Source organism: Corylus avellana, chromosome 2 (genome assembly GCF_965113065.1).
Source record: "Corylus avellana chromosome 2, dhCorAvel1.hap1.2, whole genome shotgun sequence".
NCBI lineage: Eukaryota > Viridiplantae > Streptophyta > Magnoliopsida > Fagales > Betulaceae > Corylus > Corylus avellana.
Window position 1 is genome coordinate 41,846,109 of NC_142491.1, and position 19,102 is coordinate 41,865,210.

General features: G+C 35.5%; 2 protein-coding genes across 3 annotated transcripts; one reads left to right on the forward strand and one right to left on the reverse strand.

Annotated features, from left to right (window-relative positions):
• Window positions 1-2,279: 2,279 nt before the first annotated feature.
• On the reverse strand, window positions 2,280-8,404 carry LOC132168103 (NADH:ubiquinone oxidoreductase, 17.2kDa subunit). Its single transcript, XM_059579183.2, has 5 exons — window positions 8,248-8,404; window positions 7,174-7,200; window positions 5,443-5,531; window positions 2,722-2,831; window positions 2,280-2,644 (listed from the first exon to the last, which is right to left on the reverse strand). Exons 1-5 carry the CDS (start codon window positions 8,337-8,339, stop codon window positions 2,489-2,491), a joined length of 474 nt encoding a protein of 157 aa, XP_059435166.2. The 5' UTR covers window positions 8,340-8,404; the 3' UTR covers window positions 2,280-2,488.
• Window positions 8,405-10,678: 2,274 nt separating this feature from the next.
• LOC132166990 (ERAD-associated E3 ubiquitin-protein ligase HRD1B) lies at window positions 10,679-18,079 on the forward strand. Of its 2 annotated transcripts, none has more exons than XM_059577872.2 (8): window positions 10,679-10,782; window positions 11,509-12,054; window positions 13,314-13,490; window positions 15,403-15,552; window positions 15,634-15,839; window positions 15,968-16,124; window positions 16,697-16,976; window positions 17,621-18,079. In XM_059577872.2, the coding sequence occupies exons 2-8, from the start codon at window positions 11,522-11,524 to the stop codon at window positions 17,783-17,785; spliced, it is 1,668 nt and encodes a 555-aa protein (XP_059433855.1). In that variant the 5' UTR covers window positions 10,679-10,782; window positions 11,509-11,521; the 3' UTR covers window positions 17,786-18,079. The 2 variants fall into 2 exon arrangements, with proteins under 2 accessions (XP_059433855.1, XP_059433856.1); XM_059577873.2 differs by lacking the exon at window positions 10,679-10,782 and adding an exon at window positions 11,179-11,260.
• Window positions 18,080-19,102: the final 1,023 nt, after the last annotated feature.

Sequence of the window (19,102 nt, forward strand, 5' to 3'; positions counted from 1 at the left end):
AAGAAGTGGGCAAAGAATTTGCAGGTGAGAGGGAGATGTAGAAATGAGGCCGGAGAAACCATATAGTTGAGACACCAACGACGCTCGCATGGCCTCTTGCATCGATGTAAAAAACTAATAATAAAAATTGTAGTACTTCTATCAACGCTTCAGTTTGACATGCTTATTTTTAATTAAGCAAGATGTCTTTTACTAGTCTAGTAGAGCAAAGCACATCCTATCACACATACATGATACAACATACAACATACGGATACAACTTGGACAACATGACTCCCAACCTTGTTAGTACCACTTTTGTGGTGGACATAATCGTTCTAGTTCTTTCTACATCATTTTCTTCCTTAAAGTCCAAGGAGAAAAGTACGTGTAATTAAATAGCACGGATCCTTGTCACTATTCAATTAATTAGACCACGGATTCAAAGTCCCAATCCCACAAAAATATTTTGGAAAATGCAATTAATTAAGAGCTCTCCTCATGGGCTTCAATTAGCTCTCCATTTTAGGCCACGTTTGGTAATGTTTACGCTTAATTACTTACTAGATATAAAGAAGATTGGCATAGGAATCTTATAAGCCAAATTTTGTTGAAAACCTCTCTCATTTGACTGGATGTGATTATTTGAATATTATCAATTTTGATTGCCACTTGTGATTATTTTTTCCTCCAATAGAGAGACAAGTGAAGTCCCAGAGCATGTCTCATAACCGGACAGAACTGGAATCTAAACGGCTTTGAAAGTTAGAAGGCAATAACCGTTGGAGTAGAGTATCACCCGATTGACCATCGGGTGCCTGCCTTAAGTCACCTCTGCAGGCACTTTGTTTCTCAAACTACGGCTTCTCTGCAGGCAAATAAAACCTTCATTCGTCTAAGAATTTTTAATAAATAACGAAATTGCATTATGATTTACTCATCTTGACCATCTTTTCCCGTATGAATCTCTCAACTGTAGGATTTAAATGGTGAGAGGAGAATATCACTCCTTCATTTCTCTTGTTTGATTATTGGAGGAAAAGTGGGGGAGAGGCTGAAAAAGGCCTTTAAGGATGTTTTCCTGTCGGCATTTAAAAATGTTTCTCCAAATTCTTTTTGTGCCTCCTTAGTCCTTGGATATAATGGTCAATAATTTTTTGTGGATATTCAAAAAGGACAAGAAAAGGAATTTTACCCCTTTTGCCCGGAACACAATTCAAGCTTGGCTCCTTCCACAAACATATACATGTTTGGCAATGGAATGGAAAAAAGGAGTAGAACGGTACTGTAGCAAATTTGATTGATATGAAAAAAAAAATGTAAGAATATTTTATATAAAAAAGTAAAAAAAAAAAAATTGTTTTGTAGTGATTTTTTTATTTGAATAGTAATAAAAAGTGATTGATGTGATGTAAAAAAATAAGAATGTTATGATTGATTTTGAGAAAAAAATTTTTTGAAACTTCGGGTTCTTGGGTCTGGCCCTTCCCCAAACACATGTTTGGCAAAGGAATGGACTTAGGAAGTTAACCGGTACCGTAGTAAATTTGATTTATATAAGAGGAAAAAATAAAAATGTTTTGTATAAAAAAATGAAAAAAAAAATTGTTTTGTAGTGATTTTTTTATTTGAATAGTAATAAAAAGTAATTGATGTGATGTAAAAAATAAAAATGTTGAAGTTGATTTTGAGAGAAATTTTTTAGATTTTTGGGTCCAATCCAGCCCATTCTTTTGCCAAACACAGCCATAGCCTCAAACTCAACTCGATTATAATTGTCTCTGCCTCCAGCTTACATCGTACAAACCAAGCAAGTTGAGCTTGAATCCCAACTGGTGATGAACAAGCCAAGTCAAATTTATATACAAGCAGCTCAGAAGCCTAGCTAAACTTTCAAGTTGAGCTTGAAAAAACTAAACTTGGACCCCATCCTCCAATGGAAATTTTTCTTTATAATTTTAATCTTTAAGCATATGCAAATATGTTTATGTAATTTTTAAATGAGTTTTAAATAAGCTAAAAACAAGCCAAGTCAAATTAATATACAAGCAGCTCAAAAGTGTAGTTTCTAGCATTACTCATTGTGAAATGTTGTTAGACTGTATTGTCATCATGTATATATGATTTTTTGCTAAATGATGACAATACACTCTAACAACATTTCACAATGAGTAATGCTAGAAACTACACTTTTATCCCATTTTTATCACACTTTGTTGACCCTTTGGATCAGCCCCTATATATATATATATATATATCAACGATTGATTAGCACACACATAAGCAAAATGAGAGAAAAGTAAAATAAAAGTACAGTTTCTAATATTACTCTTTCACAGTAGGTTCCATTAACCAGATAATGAAGTTAAATGGGTCACTGTTTCTTCTAGTGAAACATGTGTAAAGATCTCAAAGCTTCAAATGGAACAAGGCATTTATTCATGAATCTGGGAGACAAATATCCAGAAGATTTCCGAGTTTTACTGGGGATTTGAGCTGAAGGAATGGCTTAGGCCTTGGTGGGTTCCCATGGTTGGTATCTGGTCCAGTTTCTCTGCCCTGGATTAAGGGCATGTCCCTTGGAATGATAGATCAACTCTTCACCCTCTCCAGAAAAGTTTTCCTTGTGCTCAATCCCATACCTCTTTGGTTTCAGCATCAGAAGCTGAACAAATGCATTGTTTGTTAAGCACATTTTTTTTTCAAAACAAGGTATCATACAAAGTAAGGAAAACGACTTGCCTCATCTCCAGTGTTATCGGTTATGTAATGGAGCCAACCATGCCATTCTGCAGGCACCTGAGAAGCATTGTAGCGACCCTTCTCCGCATATTCCACCCACCTGTGTCGCCCTACAAAATCCCCGAAAAATCACAAGCTGTAGAAAGGCATCAAGCAATAATATAGAAACGATGGAAAACTATAATGATGGTATGCTTTAAAGCTTGCATAAAAAGATGCAAAGTATCTTGATTAAAGGCATTATTATATTTGCTCTTGTTTATGGTGACAATTCTCCCCAAACATGTGCACACATAAAATAGAAGCATGAAACTAATGTTCTTATGGAATAAGGCATGATCCTGTTGGATAATTGTAAGCAACAGAGAACCAATCAAATGTATAAGTGAAACAAATCTACCCCAAGCGGTTTTTTCTCCTTTTTTTTCAAGAAGGAAAAAAAGTTTCAGTCCTAAAATAATGTATCCATGATGAATGCAGAGGTGTTAGCCATTAGAATGGTGATATTAATATGGTACTATTATAAGATACAAACACCCTCGAATACCCACCAAATTATTATAGATGAGAATGTTAAGGAAATAACATTGATCCAAAAAGCCCTAAAATAGTTGGATATTTATTTGATTAAATCCTTAATCCTTAAGATCATAACATTCCATCACGCTTCAAAATTCAACGTCCACAATAGTCATTCTATCGACACTAACCTAATGATAACCCTCTCTCTTTTGGCAGCTCCACTATCAATATTAAATGGCATAACACTGTGCTCATACATAATACCAATACATTTTAATCCAGCCTATACGTTACCCCCTCTATGACTCGAACCCGTGACATGGTACCTGCTTCGATACCAATTGTTAAAAGCCTAACCATTAATCCAAAAACTTTAGGATTGTTGGATACTGATTACGTTAAACCCTTAACCCTTAGGAACGTAACAGAGCAGCAAATAATAACCAACGTATTCCCTCTAAACAGGGGAAGAAAATCAATTTTAAATCATAATGGAAGACAGAAAGTTTAAACCTATTGTGCTTCTACACCAAGCAGAAAGATCTTCTAGGGCCATATTCTTGATGTACTTTTTCGCAGTTCTATGTTCATAGGCCCCAAAGTGATGAACATCAAAACATGCTTGCAAGCAGATGGACAACCAATCAGAGCATTTGGACGTCACATAAATTTTTTTTTTTAACTTATGTCTTCTTTCACAACAGCATTCATGAAATCTACCTGGCCACATGCATCAAGGGATGTTTTAGTACTCAGTGAAATTATGAAGACTCAAACATTTGTCATCATCATCATTTTTTTTTTTTTTTTATAATTAATGTGAATATTATTAAAAAAGTGCAGAGGGACGCAACTCTAATGCAAAAATATATACAATAGAAACCCCTCCAGAATATACAGAGAGCACATATTCAAGAACTCATCTATAGTCGGGACAACACTAAGATGATGAGCCAACGCCCACAAGTGTAGCATAGAGATCATATTCTTCCTCATCCCATCCACCGAACACTCCTTATCCTCAAACGTTCAGGCATTCCTCTCCCGCCAAATACACCATGTGATGCACAAAGGAACCATCCTCCAAATGACTTTAGAGATATCCCTACCCCCCACCTGATTCCAACAAGAAAGCAAGTCAAGGAACCTTTGCGGCATGACCCACTCCATACCGAACAAAGTAAAAACATAGTTCCATAACCGAGTAGCCACTTCACAATGAATCAACAAATGATCTACGGATTCCCCATTCTTTTTACACATACAACACCATTTCACTACCACAATACTCTTCTATCGCAAATTGTCATGTGTCAAAATTTTGCCGAGAGCCGTAGTCCACCCAAAAAATGCCACTCGCGAAGGCACTTTAGAGCGCCAAATACTCTTCCATGAAAACACCTCACAATCTGAAATGGACAAGGCCTTATAGAATGACTTCACCTTTAAACGTACCCTTTTTAGACGAGGACCATCAAATACGGTCCGCATTACCATAAAAAACCTTACAAGAGTACAGCAATTCAAAAAAAGATGAGACCACATCCAATTCCCAATCCTGGGCGGAACGCACAAAAATGACATTCCACTCAACCATCCCATTCCTCCAACTAAAATTATCCTTCACCCACGCTTCTTTGTACCTCGCAATACTAAACAGGGAAGGGAAAGCATGCTTCAACGGTTGATCGTCACACCAAATATCATGCCAGAAGCAAACTTTCAAAATGACTCATTCAACCATCATCATCATTCAAAATGGCTCCATTTCTAAATGACTTCCAAATACCATAGATAAAACTATGGAAAGAATCCATATTCACAGCATAGCCGAATATGCTGTAATAAATCTCTCGCGCAAGTGAGGGGAAAAAAAGTTTTCTTTTTCTTTTTCTACTCAAATTCATATTCAGTTGACAAATAATAAAAGACCAAACTGTAAGGCTCTGCCCAGTATTTGGTCTCCAGGCAAATGACAGGTAAACATTGAATACATGATTTTGAAAGATTTGGAGCATATATACCTGATGTTTCAGAAATGGAAACACCATGAACAATCAGAAGAACCCTCAATAAAAACTGTGAGAGTGAAAAGCAGGCTGCATAACTATAATATAAGACGATTACAGTTTCTAAGAATTTTCAATTGGTAAAGATATTGAAATAGCGAGAATAGCTGAAAGACACAGAAAAACTAACCATACTGAATGTCAAGTTTCTCATAATAGCGGTTACCAACTTTATCAACTCCCACAAGCTTAGCTCCTATATTGTGGATCTTAGTTTGCCTGAATCAATCAAACAAAAACAAATTGAGTTGCTTAAGATAAAGGTCGGCGTTTTAATACAATTATGTCATTTGAAATATGAAGATTATGGAATTAGACAATATAAAAAATTATGTAGTTAGAGATAGCAATTGATAATGCCTTCTCAGACTTCATAATGTGTGTGAGAAGGAAAAAGACAAAATTACCAAAAGATATAGCACAACTGTAAAGGAGGCATATGGACCAATTAAAATCATGAAAAAAGTTGTGCCTATCTACTGGGATACTTAGTAGAGCAATTCTAGAAGATGACTACGCAATCTACTGGGATACTTAGTAGAGCATTTCTAGAAGATGACTAAGCAATCTCCCTCCACCTCGCCTCTTCCACTAACCCATACTTCTTCTCTTTCTAGAATATGACTAAGCAATCTCCCTCCACCTAATCCTCTTTCCTCTAACCCATACTTTCTTTCCTTTCTTTGTTAAAGCAGTTCATTTTCATACAACCACCTTCCTATGATCATATCCAATAAGTCGTGCATATCACGTCCAGTAAGTATAGCAATTCTAGAAGATGACTAAGCAATCTCTCACCACCTCATTGTCTTTTCTCTGACTCATACTTTCTTTTCTTTCTTTGTAAAAGCAGTTCACTATCCATACAGCCACCTTCCTTACATCATGTCCAATATCATATTCTTAATCAATCCAAAAACTATTCTTGTGGCTATTATGTATTAAATTAAACACTAAAGAACCCTTACTTTCACCATGCTGACCAGACTGTGTTTCTAAGTAGCACCACTCAAATGAAATACTTATCAAGCTGCCTAGAATCTAGAGGCTGACAATGATAAATGAAAGGTAAGACCATATAAAAGAAATTCCGAGAAGAAATCATTTCTTTTATCAAAAAAACTTCTCTGAAGGTTCTTTCACTCATGTCATAAAGATTCAGAGCCCCCTTGGACCTTAACCCTTATGGCAAAGGGAAAAAGGTCACTGATCTTTAGGTTCAGAAAACGTCAAACCACCACTGCCAATGCACTATAGTTCTGGGGAAAGTTAGGCAGTGTGCTTCATAGTTAAACATGACTCATAACCGTACAAACATTAGATAACTACAGTGACCATAATGTTCCCAACATGGATAAAAAGACTATGTCATACTAAAGCAGAAAGCAATCCCTAATACTTTCGTTGGGGATAGAGTTCTCCAAATGATTCATTATACCACATAAGCCGAGCCCAATTTTGAAGAAGTTACCCTTGACACTTTTCTAGTGACTTTAATTTATAGTTAAAACATAGTAACCAACTTTTTATTATCTATACCTCAATTTTTTTTTTTTTTTTTTTACTCTCCTTTAAAAACCATAACATTAATTCCTGCAACCTGGAATTTAAACAGTAAATTTTGGTTTCTTTATGAGAATTTTAGACTGGCCCACAATAATATCAATATAAGATATGCAAAGAACATTCAATTGATAGATCTCCTATTCACCATATGCATATAGCTAACAATACTCATAATATCAACAAAAATAGAATTGGAGAACCGCGTCAAATATACTCATTTGTGTAAGAGAGTTTATTGCTAAATCCTGTAATGAGTCCACAAATTGTAAAGTATTAGTCAAGTGATTTGACTTACAAAAGGTTTCCATCAGAAAGGCAATTCCTGTAAAGAAAAAAACAGAACACAAGAAAGCAGTCAGTGCAGAACGTTATATGAGAAGCAATGAAAGGGCCAATCAAATCATTCAAAAAAAAAACATCTCACTGAAGAATGTGAGGCCAGAAGAACAGCACAAACTTGACTGGCATTGAAGAATAATTTGCTAATCAAGCCAAACAAAGAATGCATATCCCAAGGTAACAACTACTTAGCAATCATCAATTTCGTTGATTCTACAAGTGATCTCTCTATCCACAAATGAATATATCCACAAATAAATAAGATAACCATAGCCATTCAGTAAGCATCTATTTGGTTGCCCATAAAGTTAACCAGACCAAAAGAAAGTAAAACTTAAAAATTTCATGTTTCATATAATTTTAATTTCGAGGAAATGAAATGTTTACCCACCACAAGTAAGCCCTATAATCGTACTATTAAGTTTCCTGAGCTCCCAACAAAAAGTTTCAGATATTACGTTTTCTCAGCAACCAATAAATGAACGATAGACTAAAAAATTTTTACTCATCTTGTTTATCATTTTACACTATTTTATGTTCTTTCCCAAGGATTTCCGAGCAACCAAACAAAGGGTGAAACAACAGCGACAAAATCACTCATCCAGGAGACCAATTTGTACTTTCACTTAAACTTTTTTTTTTTTTTGCTAATAAAATGAAGGAAAAACAAAGCTAATTGGAACTCCAAAGGAGCTTCCATCACAGCTCAATTTCTTTTGGTTTCCTCAAATTTCTCACCACCAGAACTAAAACTTCAATCATAAAAGAATTCTTATTTTGAATCCGTTCCGGAAAAAGAAACAGAAATCATTTACGCAACAAAAAAAAATACAGATAAAGCTGGGCAAGACTGAGATCTTTCACATATAGAAGAAACCAATAAATTTGGAAACAGAAAGGCAATTTGGTTGGCATTGAAAAACCCAAACATAGAATTTTCGGACATGAAGCTATGGATGAGATATTTGTTACAGAAATTATAAAGAGAAATACAATTAATAGGAAATGTAAGTGAGTTAGAGGTATGTACACGTAGCCCTCTTCCTTGAGCTCCCTGAAGAAGTTGCCCAGGCCTCTCTCTCTGATCGCCTTCAACGCGTTCTTCACCACCGACGATGCCATCTCCCTCTGTCCCTGTTATTCTCCCTTCAATGTCATATATATTTTTCTTAAGATTATTATTATGTTTTTCTTAAGATTTGCTTGAAAACGTGATTTTGAAGTGGAGTCCATCCACTTATGTTTTTTCATATGAATAAAAATAAGAGAAAAAATAAATGAAGGTACCTATCTTGTAATTTGATTAAGAGAATAATTTTATAAGGTCTTGGTATGTTTTTGTTCCTTCTAATAAGAACAGACAAATCAGCATAACAAAAATATATATAAACACTTAATTTTTTTTTTTCTAGAATACCTAAAACAAAAAATTATAGAATAAATTTTTAATATTTTCCTCCCTATACCCACCCCAACCGCCAACTTGCCGCCAGCTAGCCCACGCCTTGCCGAAGATGACATCGGGTTAGAGAACGCTGGTGCTCCCCCTCCCTCTCTCCGGTGCTCCCTCTCTCTCTCACCGGTGCTCCCCCTCTCTCGCTCACTGGCGTCAACAAATAAATTTTCTCTTTGATGTATGACGCCATCTTTGGCGTGGGTTGGCCGGCGGTGGGTTGGTGACCAAAGTTGGTTTAGGGAGGAAAAATAAGAAAAATTTATTCTATAAGATTTATTGTTTTAGGTATTCTATAAAAAAAAAATTAAAAAAAATTAAAAAATTAAAAAAGAAAAAAGAAAAAGGTGTTTATGTATATTTTTGTTATGGTGTTCTGTGCTGATTTGCCGTGCTCTTATTGGAGGGCACAAAGACCTTGGTTTGTGCCAACTGCTAAGACCTTATAGAAGTTATTCTCGTTGATTAATATTGACTTATTTTTTAGTTTGTTTGATGTCAAATATTTTATGTCATAAATGTTTTCAGCAAAAAATGATTTCTTGTAAAACCTTTTTTAGTATTTAGCATGTATGAAAAATCTCCTATTTTTTCAGTATAGTTACTCACTCATCATATTTTTATTTTTATTTTACATGTCCGTACAAGATAAGAGAAATAAATTAAGGAGATTCGAACTAATAATCTCTACTTTTTGAGGTATAATCCTAGCCAAATAAACCACTCATTGTGAACACTCTTCACAAACGTATGAGACAATAGAGCTAAGACTTTGCAACAATGAGTAACAAAGCTTGTATTAGAAACTCCTTCAACAACATTTAGGAAGCTTTATGAACAACCTTACCAAAAGGCTTTTTGATGGTAACCCACAATTGATAAACATAAATATTATAGATAATGAATTCCTTTCGAGCAAGGGAGATCACAAATGAATTCAATTATGATTTAAAACAAACATAAAATATTTTTCATTAATTATTATTTTTCGTTGCATCAAATATTTGAAAAATATTTTTTCATAAATTATTTTACGCCGAAACAAACGAAGCCTTAATCGCAAATAACTTATTTGAGATGCAAAAAGTGACAAAAAAAGATTGGTAAGCAACATTAATAAATGCGTTATGCACCCAACTTTCAGTCTTTCATCAAAAAATTTGATTGAAATCATCATAGTAACATACTAGCATTAATTATATAGTGATACGTGTTTTCTGTAATAAAATTAAAATTAAAAAATATATGGTATATATATAAAATAAATAAATAAATAAAATTAAAGGGGTGGGCCAGGGAGGGTGGATGAATCCACTAAGCACAACATTGTCAAATACTTAAAAATTTTATTATTAAGAGTTTAAATGATAATAAGACACCGTTAATTTTGACGGTAAAATAAAATAATAATCTATTTGAAATATAGGAGAAATCTAAAAAATTTATTATTGAAATTAAAAATCTAAGGACTAAATTTAAATTAAATAAAAAATCTAAGAGCTAAATATGATTTTTCCATAAAATAAATATTTAATTTAAATTTCTTATTCCTCTCGTCCTTAAATTAATTTTTAGCATTTTATATAATTTTGTTAGTTGTTGTTATTGTTTTGTCAATTTTGGAATTGGAAATTAAAATATTATTATAAATTTAAGTGTATCAAAGCTTAGTAATTGTAATTTTTTTTTCTTTCTATATTTCTCAACAATAAGGTTTATTTTCTAGATACATAATGAATAATTGAGTATATAAAGATAATAGGAATGTAGAGCCGATTCGGGTGACCAACGGGTCCAGCAGTGGTTGTACAATTCATGGCAGGGAGTGCGTCCTGGGTACGGCCCAGCCCATCAGCAATCACAAAGTTGTTCCACTCCACATCGAGTTCGGAGTCAAGTTCGAGCCGCCTTGCCGTTTAAAACGATTTCGGAACGGGCCTAGGTCCAACATAGTATTTACGTGGCAATCATTCATTGGCCCGACATACATCACCGTCGCTCTCTCTCTTTCTGAGTGAGTCTTTCATCTTTTTTCCTTAATCGTAGAATAAAGCGGAGAGAGAAACAGAAGCTAAAATCGTTCGTGACAGAATCTTAGTTCAGAATCTAAAGGTAACTCAAAATGTTGAATTTTATAGGTTTTTGTTTGTGATAATTTACTCATTTGATTTCTAAAGATATTGAATTTGGGTTATACTTCTTTTGTGGGGTCGTGTTCTCAGAAATTCGACTGCCGAAACTAAATCCTGGGTTTTGTGGGTGTGTTTGGTTGCCGAGAAACTGAGAATGAAAATATTAAAAATAACAACTTAAAGATTTTGGGGCTTTCTGCTTTGTGTTGATGCTATGGGATTCTATATTGATTGGGTCTCGAATTATGATGTATTTGACTAGAAATTGTTTTCGTTTTGGATTTATGGTTCGTAATTATAATTTTGTCTGTCATTATTTTGTTTTGCTTAATTTTCCTATGCTTTCTCAGTGATCGAATTTTGGTTCACGATTTGTAGCTCTCCTGATGGCATCATTTGGAATTATTGATTATTTGGTAGCTTAGGAAATTGAGGAAAAGATAAGAAATTGAAGATAGGTGAAGCTTATGGCTTATTTCTTATTTTGCTTAGTTGAGTGTTTTTTTTTTTTTTTTTGGGGTGGGGGGGGGGGGGGGAGGAGGTTTGTTTGTTTGGTTCATAAATCATGGAAAATTTAATATTCAATATTATCTGGAATGACAAGTTTGTAATCACATGAAGAAAAAAAGTTGTGTTTAACATGTTAGGGATTTTGATTTGCTTTCATATATGGTTGAGTTTTTAATTGAATGATATGGTTTAACAGTGTCTGTAGGAAAATGATGAGGCTGCAGACGTATGCTGGGCTTAGTTTAATTGCGACTCTAGCGGTTATTTATCATGCTTTTAACAGTAGAGGCCAGTTCTACCCGGCCACGGTTTATTTATCGACCTCTAAGATCAGTTTGGTGCTTCTTCTCAACATGGGTCTGGTCATTATGTGCATCTTGTGGCAATTGACCAAACGGGTATTCCTTGGTCCCCTTCGGGAAGCAGAGGTTGAGAGGCTAAATGAGCAGTCGTGGAGGGAGGTTATGGAAATCCTATTTGCAATCACTATTTTCCGGCAGGACTTTTCAGTTACGTTTCTTGCTATGGTCACGGCTCTCTTGTTAATCAAGGCTTTGCATTGGTTGGCTCAGAAGAGGGTTGAGTATATTGAGACCACTCCATCAGTACCCATGTTGTCTCACATTCGGATTGTTTCTTTTATGGGGTTCCTCCTTCTCCTAGATAGTCTCTTTTTATACAGTAATATAAAACATTTGCTAGCGACAAAGCATGCTTCTGTTTCACTCTTCTTTTCATTTGAGTAAGTCATCTATCTTTATGCTTCTTTTTAATTATTTTCAGTTGTGTTAAATATGTTCTTCACGATTGCATTATCATGACTAGTGAAGCCATTTTGTTTTATGACTGCTATTTCATATGCAAATGCCCATTTATATGAATTGAAATTAGAAATGCGCTTGCTTCATCGGAACAAATTGTTACTGATGAATTTAATATGTAAATTCAAGTTTAATGCTTTCACTTTTACCAAATGCTTAGAAATAGCTTGGCCTTCTTAACATAAAGTGACTGTTAGGGGGATAACTGAACTGGTTAGATTTTGAATTATAAGGACTTATAATCCAAGAAGGAAAGGCAAAAATACAGGAGATTAAGAACTAGAATTTATCATTAGATTCGAAGATGTGATAGAATTTGAATCAGCATCAGGGATGCCTGGTAAGATCGATCTAGATGGAAGAAGGATAAATGATTTTTTTTTTTTTTGGTAAGGATAAATAATTATCTGAGATTCACAAAAACTCGAAGGCAGATTGACGAAACCATAGCAAGGTGCCTGTTCTAGAAGATGGTTTTCCTGACTTGCCAAGAGAAATCTGAATGCTCATCCAACGTTGATACAAAAAAGTTGTTAGAAGATATCGGGGTTTATGTAGCCTTAATTTTCAACAATAGGGTTTTTAACTGCTTGTCTTCTCTTCAAACAAAATTGAGAAATACTCAAAGTGAGGTATTGTTAAACCCTTGGTACGTAAGTTGCGGTCAACTACCACTTGCACAACTTTAAAAGGTCTGAAGAGATACTCTTTTGTTTTCTATAACAAACAAGGTAACAAGGATCAGTTTATTGTATCTGTTAAGTAGTAACTCCATTGATCCAAAATTGTCAAATTGCCATTTCCATGCCATTGCTTCACATTAGTCTCTGCTTCCAAATCTGAACCAATATCGTCTTTTCCGCAACAAGTTACAAACTTGACTAATTGCTCCACACCCTCCACCGCCTGAAAATGTTAGCCCTCTTCTTTAGCATCCATTATGTGTATCATATGCATTTGCGAGATTCCTTTCTACTTCCTTATGGCCATGAATGCTTAGGATATCTCGATTGACTTTAGTGACATATATCATTTTCTGGTATGTGCATTATGTCTCTGCAAATACTTAATTCTGTTATATGGTTATGGGTTTGATGTGAATACATAATCATACATAGTTTCAAAGTCCTCTATTTTGGGTGTTTCTTATTACTGTAATGTCTATTACATTGTACCTCAGGTACATGATACTGGCTACAACAACTGTGTCGACGTTTGTGAAATATGTGTTCTATGTTAGTGACATGCTTATGGAGGGACAGTGGGAAAGGAAGCCTGTCTACACATTTTACTTGGAACTTATCAGGGACTTGCTTCATTTGTCTATGTATCTGTGCTTCTTCCTCGTGATCTTTATGTAAGTAATCTACTTACTCACTTACCCGAAAAATAAAATCTGTGCACCCTTAAATTTTACATATTCGCTTGTGTATGCAGATAATTATACCTAGATTACTTGTATACAAACACAGACACATGGTATCCTATTGGACAATGCTCAAAACCACATACATCTCCACATGTTGACTATGATAATTTGACTACCTACATACACAGAGATATATGTGAACTTAATAAAGATTGTGCCACTTATAGTTATGCATTATGGGTCCTTTTGCATAATATGGAGATTAATTAATGGTGTGCTTACTCAGTTTTCTGATTAAAAGAATCTCCACCTTTCACTTATAGGAAAAAAAGATTCCACCCCCTTTTTATCTGTTTTAAATCTTATATTATGCTTAAAGATCCAAGATTAGCTTCACATATCTCTTATAAGGGGAAATTACACTTACCTCCCCAAACTTTAGTCCAATTTGCAATGCCCCCCCAAACTTCCAAAATTTGCAATGTCCCCTACTAATCTACCAAGTCCTTTCATTTACCCCATCCATTATGATAGAAAATCCTACCAAAGGAGGTGTCATGTGCATTTCATGCGACCTGTTTTGTCAAAAATGGACGGTTATACCTCTGCTGAGATGTGGTGAAAATACAACTATGCCCTTATATATGTATATATATATTTTTAAAACAAAAATCCTTTGCAGGTCATGCACAGTCACCAAACCCACGGCCAGCTGTAGGTCTCCTTTTTGTTTGAATTTTTATTCAGAAGAGGTATTATTGTCATTTTGGGTCACATGTATCGCATGTGACTCATTTTCCATCGGATTTAACGAAAAACCTAATGGAGGGGGTTAAGTGAACGGGCTTGGTAGATTAGTAAAGTTTTGAAGTTTGGGGGGGGGGGGGGGGGGGGGGGGTTGGAAGTCAACCTTAGTTCAAACTCCAATAATGTGAGATGGGTATGCTTGAGCTTAAATTTGAACTTAGTGTTTGAGCTTGCATTGGGCTGGATTCAACTTGGATCTGAATTGGTTGGAGAAACTAGGTATCATGATCTCTTTGATGTTGATGAGGGACTCCGTGGATTTATTTTATACGCATTATGAAAGTTGCTATGAATGAGGTACTGAACATTTGAGAATCAATCTGGGACCTGTCATGGCATGTTGATTTTGTGTGCAAGAGAGTAAAAGCCTGGATGGTGGCGAAGGCATGGGATGTTACTTCAATGGAGAAGAATAGTGCTGGATTCCCTTTTTTTCACTAAGAATAATTACGTACTTGCTCTAGTATCAGCTTAAACCCAGCTATAAGTTGCCCAATATGGCCTACGAAAAGGTTCAAACTGCTACCTAGCTTTGGCATGTCTATGCCGGTGCACTTGCAAGTTTGTCAACATGGAAAAAGGCTAAAATAGTCATTACCTGTTTTATGTTCCATTTTCCTTTCCATCATTATTCACTCCATTGCTAACCCAAGAGGTTGGCTCGAGTGGTAAGTCACTTGAACTTGATGCCTCATGAAGAATCAGGTCTAAGGTTCGACCTCCTTGAGTTCAAACAATTTCGTGGGAGCAACTCCCGCGGTTGAAAGCCCGAGTTTTACCCTACCCATATGAAGGGGGCGCTTTGCACAGTGTCCCGAGGATCTAGACGGGGCAAAGCGCCAGATATCCTAGTTATCAAAAAAATTATTCACTCCATTGCTAGGTAGTTTTGATGTGATTCCTATCTAGATGGTATACTTCATTGTTTTCCACTAAATTTTTTATTGTTAAACTAGTTTGTAGTTAGTTTTATTTTCTTTTGATTGTTGATATATTATATTTTGCCTCTCTTTTCTGTTTTTTACATCTTTATTTTTATGTTTAGTTTATGTCTATATCCTATATGTGACTGACTTTGAGTTGGATTTTATAGGAACTATGGTGTTCCTTTGCACTTAATACGAGAGCTTTATGAGACATTTAGGAATTTTAAGATTCGTGTTGCTGATTACATTCGTTATCGAAAGATCACTTCAAACATGAATGATCGATTTCCCGATGCAACACCAGAAGAACTTAATGCGTGAGTTCTACCGTTTGCTATTGTTATGTTTGTGATACACATACATATTAGTATTCTTAATTGTTTCTGATGGGTTTGCAGAAGTGATGCAACCTGCATTATTTGTCGCGAAGAGATGACGACGGCCAAGAAACTAATTTGTGGGCATCTATTTCATGTGCATTGTCTCCGATCATGGTTAGAGCGACAACATACTTGTCCTACTTGCAGAGCCCTAGTTGTACCACCTGAAAATGGGACAAGTACAGCTGCAGGGCATGGATCACGGCCAGATGTTAATCAGATGGGTAATTGCATTTATTGCAATACACTTGTACTTATCTCTTAAAAAAAAAAGAGTTCTTCGCTGTAATATTTTGAACTCATTTATTGATATTTTAGAAAGACATTGACGGACTATTTTAACTGGGAACAGGGACAGGCACAGGAAGTACATCTGCTCAGGGTTCTGTTGGTACTGGTGTGGCAGGTGATAATTTGAGCCAGCATCAAGTCAGACTCCAAGCTGCTGCTGCAGCCGCCTCAATATATGAGAAATCTTATGTTTATCCATCTGCAAATACACTAGTATGGTATGCACCTTTGTGCTACAAAATGTGTATGTTCTTGTTCAGGTCATCTGTTGGCATGTTTTTGTATGTGTAGTGTCTGCCTGGTGGGTTTAGGTGGGTGGAGCATGGGTATGCTTCCTATCTGGATCACACAATTTTTAGACATAGGATGCAAGAACTCTCAAAAAACAAAAATGTTAGTGCTATAACTTATTTCTTAATTCTTCCTTTATATTCTCCTATTGTAGGATGGTTTAAGAAATGATGCATTATTATTCTGATAGTGCATAAAGTTTTGGGATGGTGCAGTCAGGTTACTCGAGTGCTGTTTGACTTAGTTGACATTGCAAAACATATTAATAACAAAAGCTGCAAAATATACATCGAAGGCTTGAAGGTAGACTAGGATTTAGAGGTTCTAGGTTGAACATATGACTGACGATGACCCTGATGAGTTAAAACATGAACCAAGGAGCCAACTCAGATTTACTTGGGATCAAGGCTTAGTTGATTTGAGTTTAATTTAGTTTTGAGACCAACTGTTTCACTAATATAATTGGTAGGTTGAGTCTTATACATACTCTTCTTTGCAGGTCCCCTGGATATGCCATACTTCCTAAGGTTCAAGGAAATTTGGCTGATTCTAGTAATGCAGAATCTAGTGGAGAACGAGCTTCCGTTGTACAACCACAACAGTTTGCAATCTCTGGTGGACCTGCAAACTTGTCCTTTCCTCAATTTCCACACACTGTTTTTGTTCCTTTCCAGGCGCCTGGAGCCAATGTGACCAACGGAGAGAGGTTTGGCAGCGATCTAAATATACCAGACTCACAGCTGGAAGCTCAGAAACAATTTCTTAGACAGCAGATTGAGGTACGGTAAATTGTCATGCTGATGATTTTGTCAAAGTGGTATATGCTTTGTTGCTACCATTTTCTGCTTGCGTAAATGTGACTGCATGGGTTGTATGTATATTCTTACTGCATGTTAATGGATACCAATTGATAAGGTCACATACATCAGATATAACGAGCAAAATGTAACCATGAACGAACTTATCAAGAAAAAATGTAACCATGAACTTCTAAACTGTCATATGACATGCTCTCTGTCTCTGAGAATTTAAAAATGACCTTGATCTTGGTAAATTGAGTTAGCTTTTTGTTTGTTTGTTTCTTGCTGGAAAATCAAGAAAAAATAGTCCTCGTCTCAAAACATTGGGTGTACGTATATGTTAGTGGTTGTATGCATAAAAGCAATTGCCACGTGTGTTTAGTATCAGCAGGTTACTGATTGCAATTTAAGCAGATGGGAAGGGTATGACATCCATATCAAATTTTGACAAGCTTAGGCCCCAAGGATTCATTTTTCCTCTTATTAATTGCATTACATGACTGCCCTACAATTCTAGTCATATTTGGTTTCCGTGAAGCCTTTAATTAACATTGTTGCATTTTAAGAAAATAAACGAACTTGATTCTGTTGTAATGTTGTGGTCACTGCCCCTTTTCATGCAGGCCCTGCAAAATCAGCTCCACACTCTTCAGAAGCCGAAAGTGGAGGAAAACAAGGACAAGGGTCCCTCAACACCATCGGATAGTAAAGGAAAGACTGTTGCATCTGCATCTTCATCTGTTTCAGACTGTGGTCGTCATGGGGAGAATGACGAGGTTGACACATAACCTTTGGATAATTACAGACGTATGTACAAGGAGACTGCAGAATGTGAATACAGGGAAAAGAAACAATAGACATTACAACGCTTCATCTTTAAGAGCCGTTGATGTGAGCAATGTTGGGAGGAACTAAGCCCCCTTCCGTTTTTTTTCCTTTCTTTTTTCCCTTTTTCTAATCCTATTGATTTGTAGGCTTCGAATTATATCAATTTGTGCCAAAGTGTATTTCGGCTTTTGATGTAAAAATGTGCTTATTTATTAATGGATTCTAATGCATGCCGACAGATAAATCTCTCTCTATTCCTTTCTCCCATCCATATGATACAAACAAAGCTATTTTTCCATTAATAGTCCCAGTTATTAGGAAATAATCTTTTGGAGCCCAGCTCTTTAATGTGGACTTAAGGTAAAACGTAATTAAGGGTGAGTTACTGTTTGAAATATCGCAACTACTTTTACAGTAACTACTGTATTTTCTTTATACATGTATATATTTGCTCTGTGAAGAGATGAGTTAATGATTTGCGGATTTGGGAGCTTTGGCAGTACTACTGTGTCTTGACACAAGTTCAGAGGATGAAATTGATTTTTTTTTTACAATTTTTTGCCCTAATTGTAGAGGGTAGAAGGAATTGTAGAGACCCACAACCCCTCTCACATTCTCTGCCCAAATGCGAGGACCCGAACATTTCGGGCATCTCTATTGGCCATTTCTTGTCGAAATCGTTATTGTAGCATCACATTAATTAAATCGGGAAATGAATCCAAAATAACGTGTAAAAGTAAACAACAAATATGAACATATTATGTACATGTGAACATATAACGAAGTGTATATAATGTTAGTTGTGCATGTGATTTAGACTATAGAGGATAACTAGGGCCACTACTCGTCGTATTTGCGTCAAAATTAGTAACATATACTTTCTTGATCACAACTAAGCATGCAAAATAAGGTGGTTTTGGTAATTGCCTCTTCGATTCGTCACTCAAATTCATATCCAGTTGACAAGACAAACTAGGCAACCATTCCACGTATACCCCATAAATGACAAGATTTGCACTGCCATCCGAATCCCATCAAAAAAAGCATAAATGAAGAATTTTCATTTTCAATCATCAATCCCATAAAATGACGAATGTGCTTACTTAAACAATTAAGGGTTAAACTCTACTTAACTCCTTCAAACTACTATTACAATAATAATCTACCTATCAAATTACCAAAACAATGACAATGTGCCCCCAATGCTAGCAAAATGACAAAATTACCCCTATAGAATTTTCAATAAGACAAAAATACCTTTAAAAATTTGAAGAAAA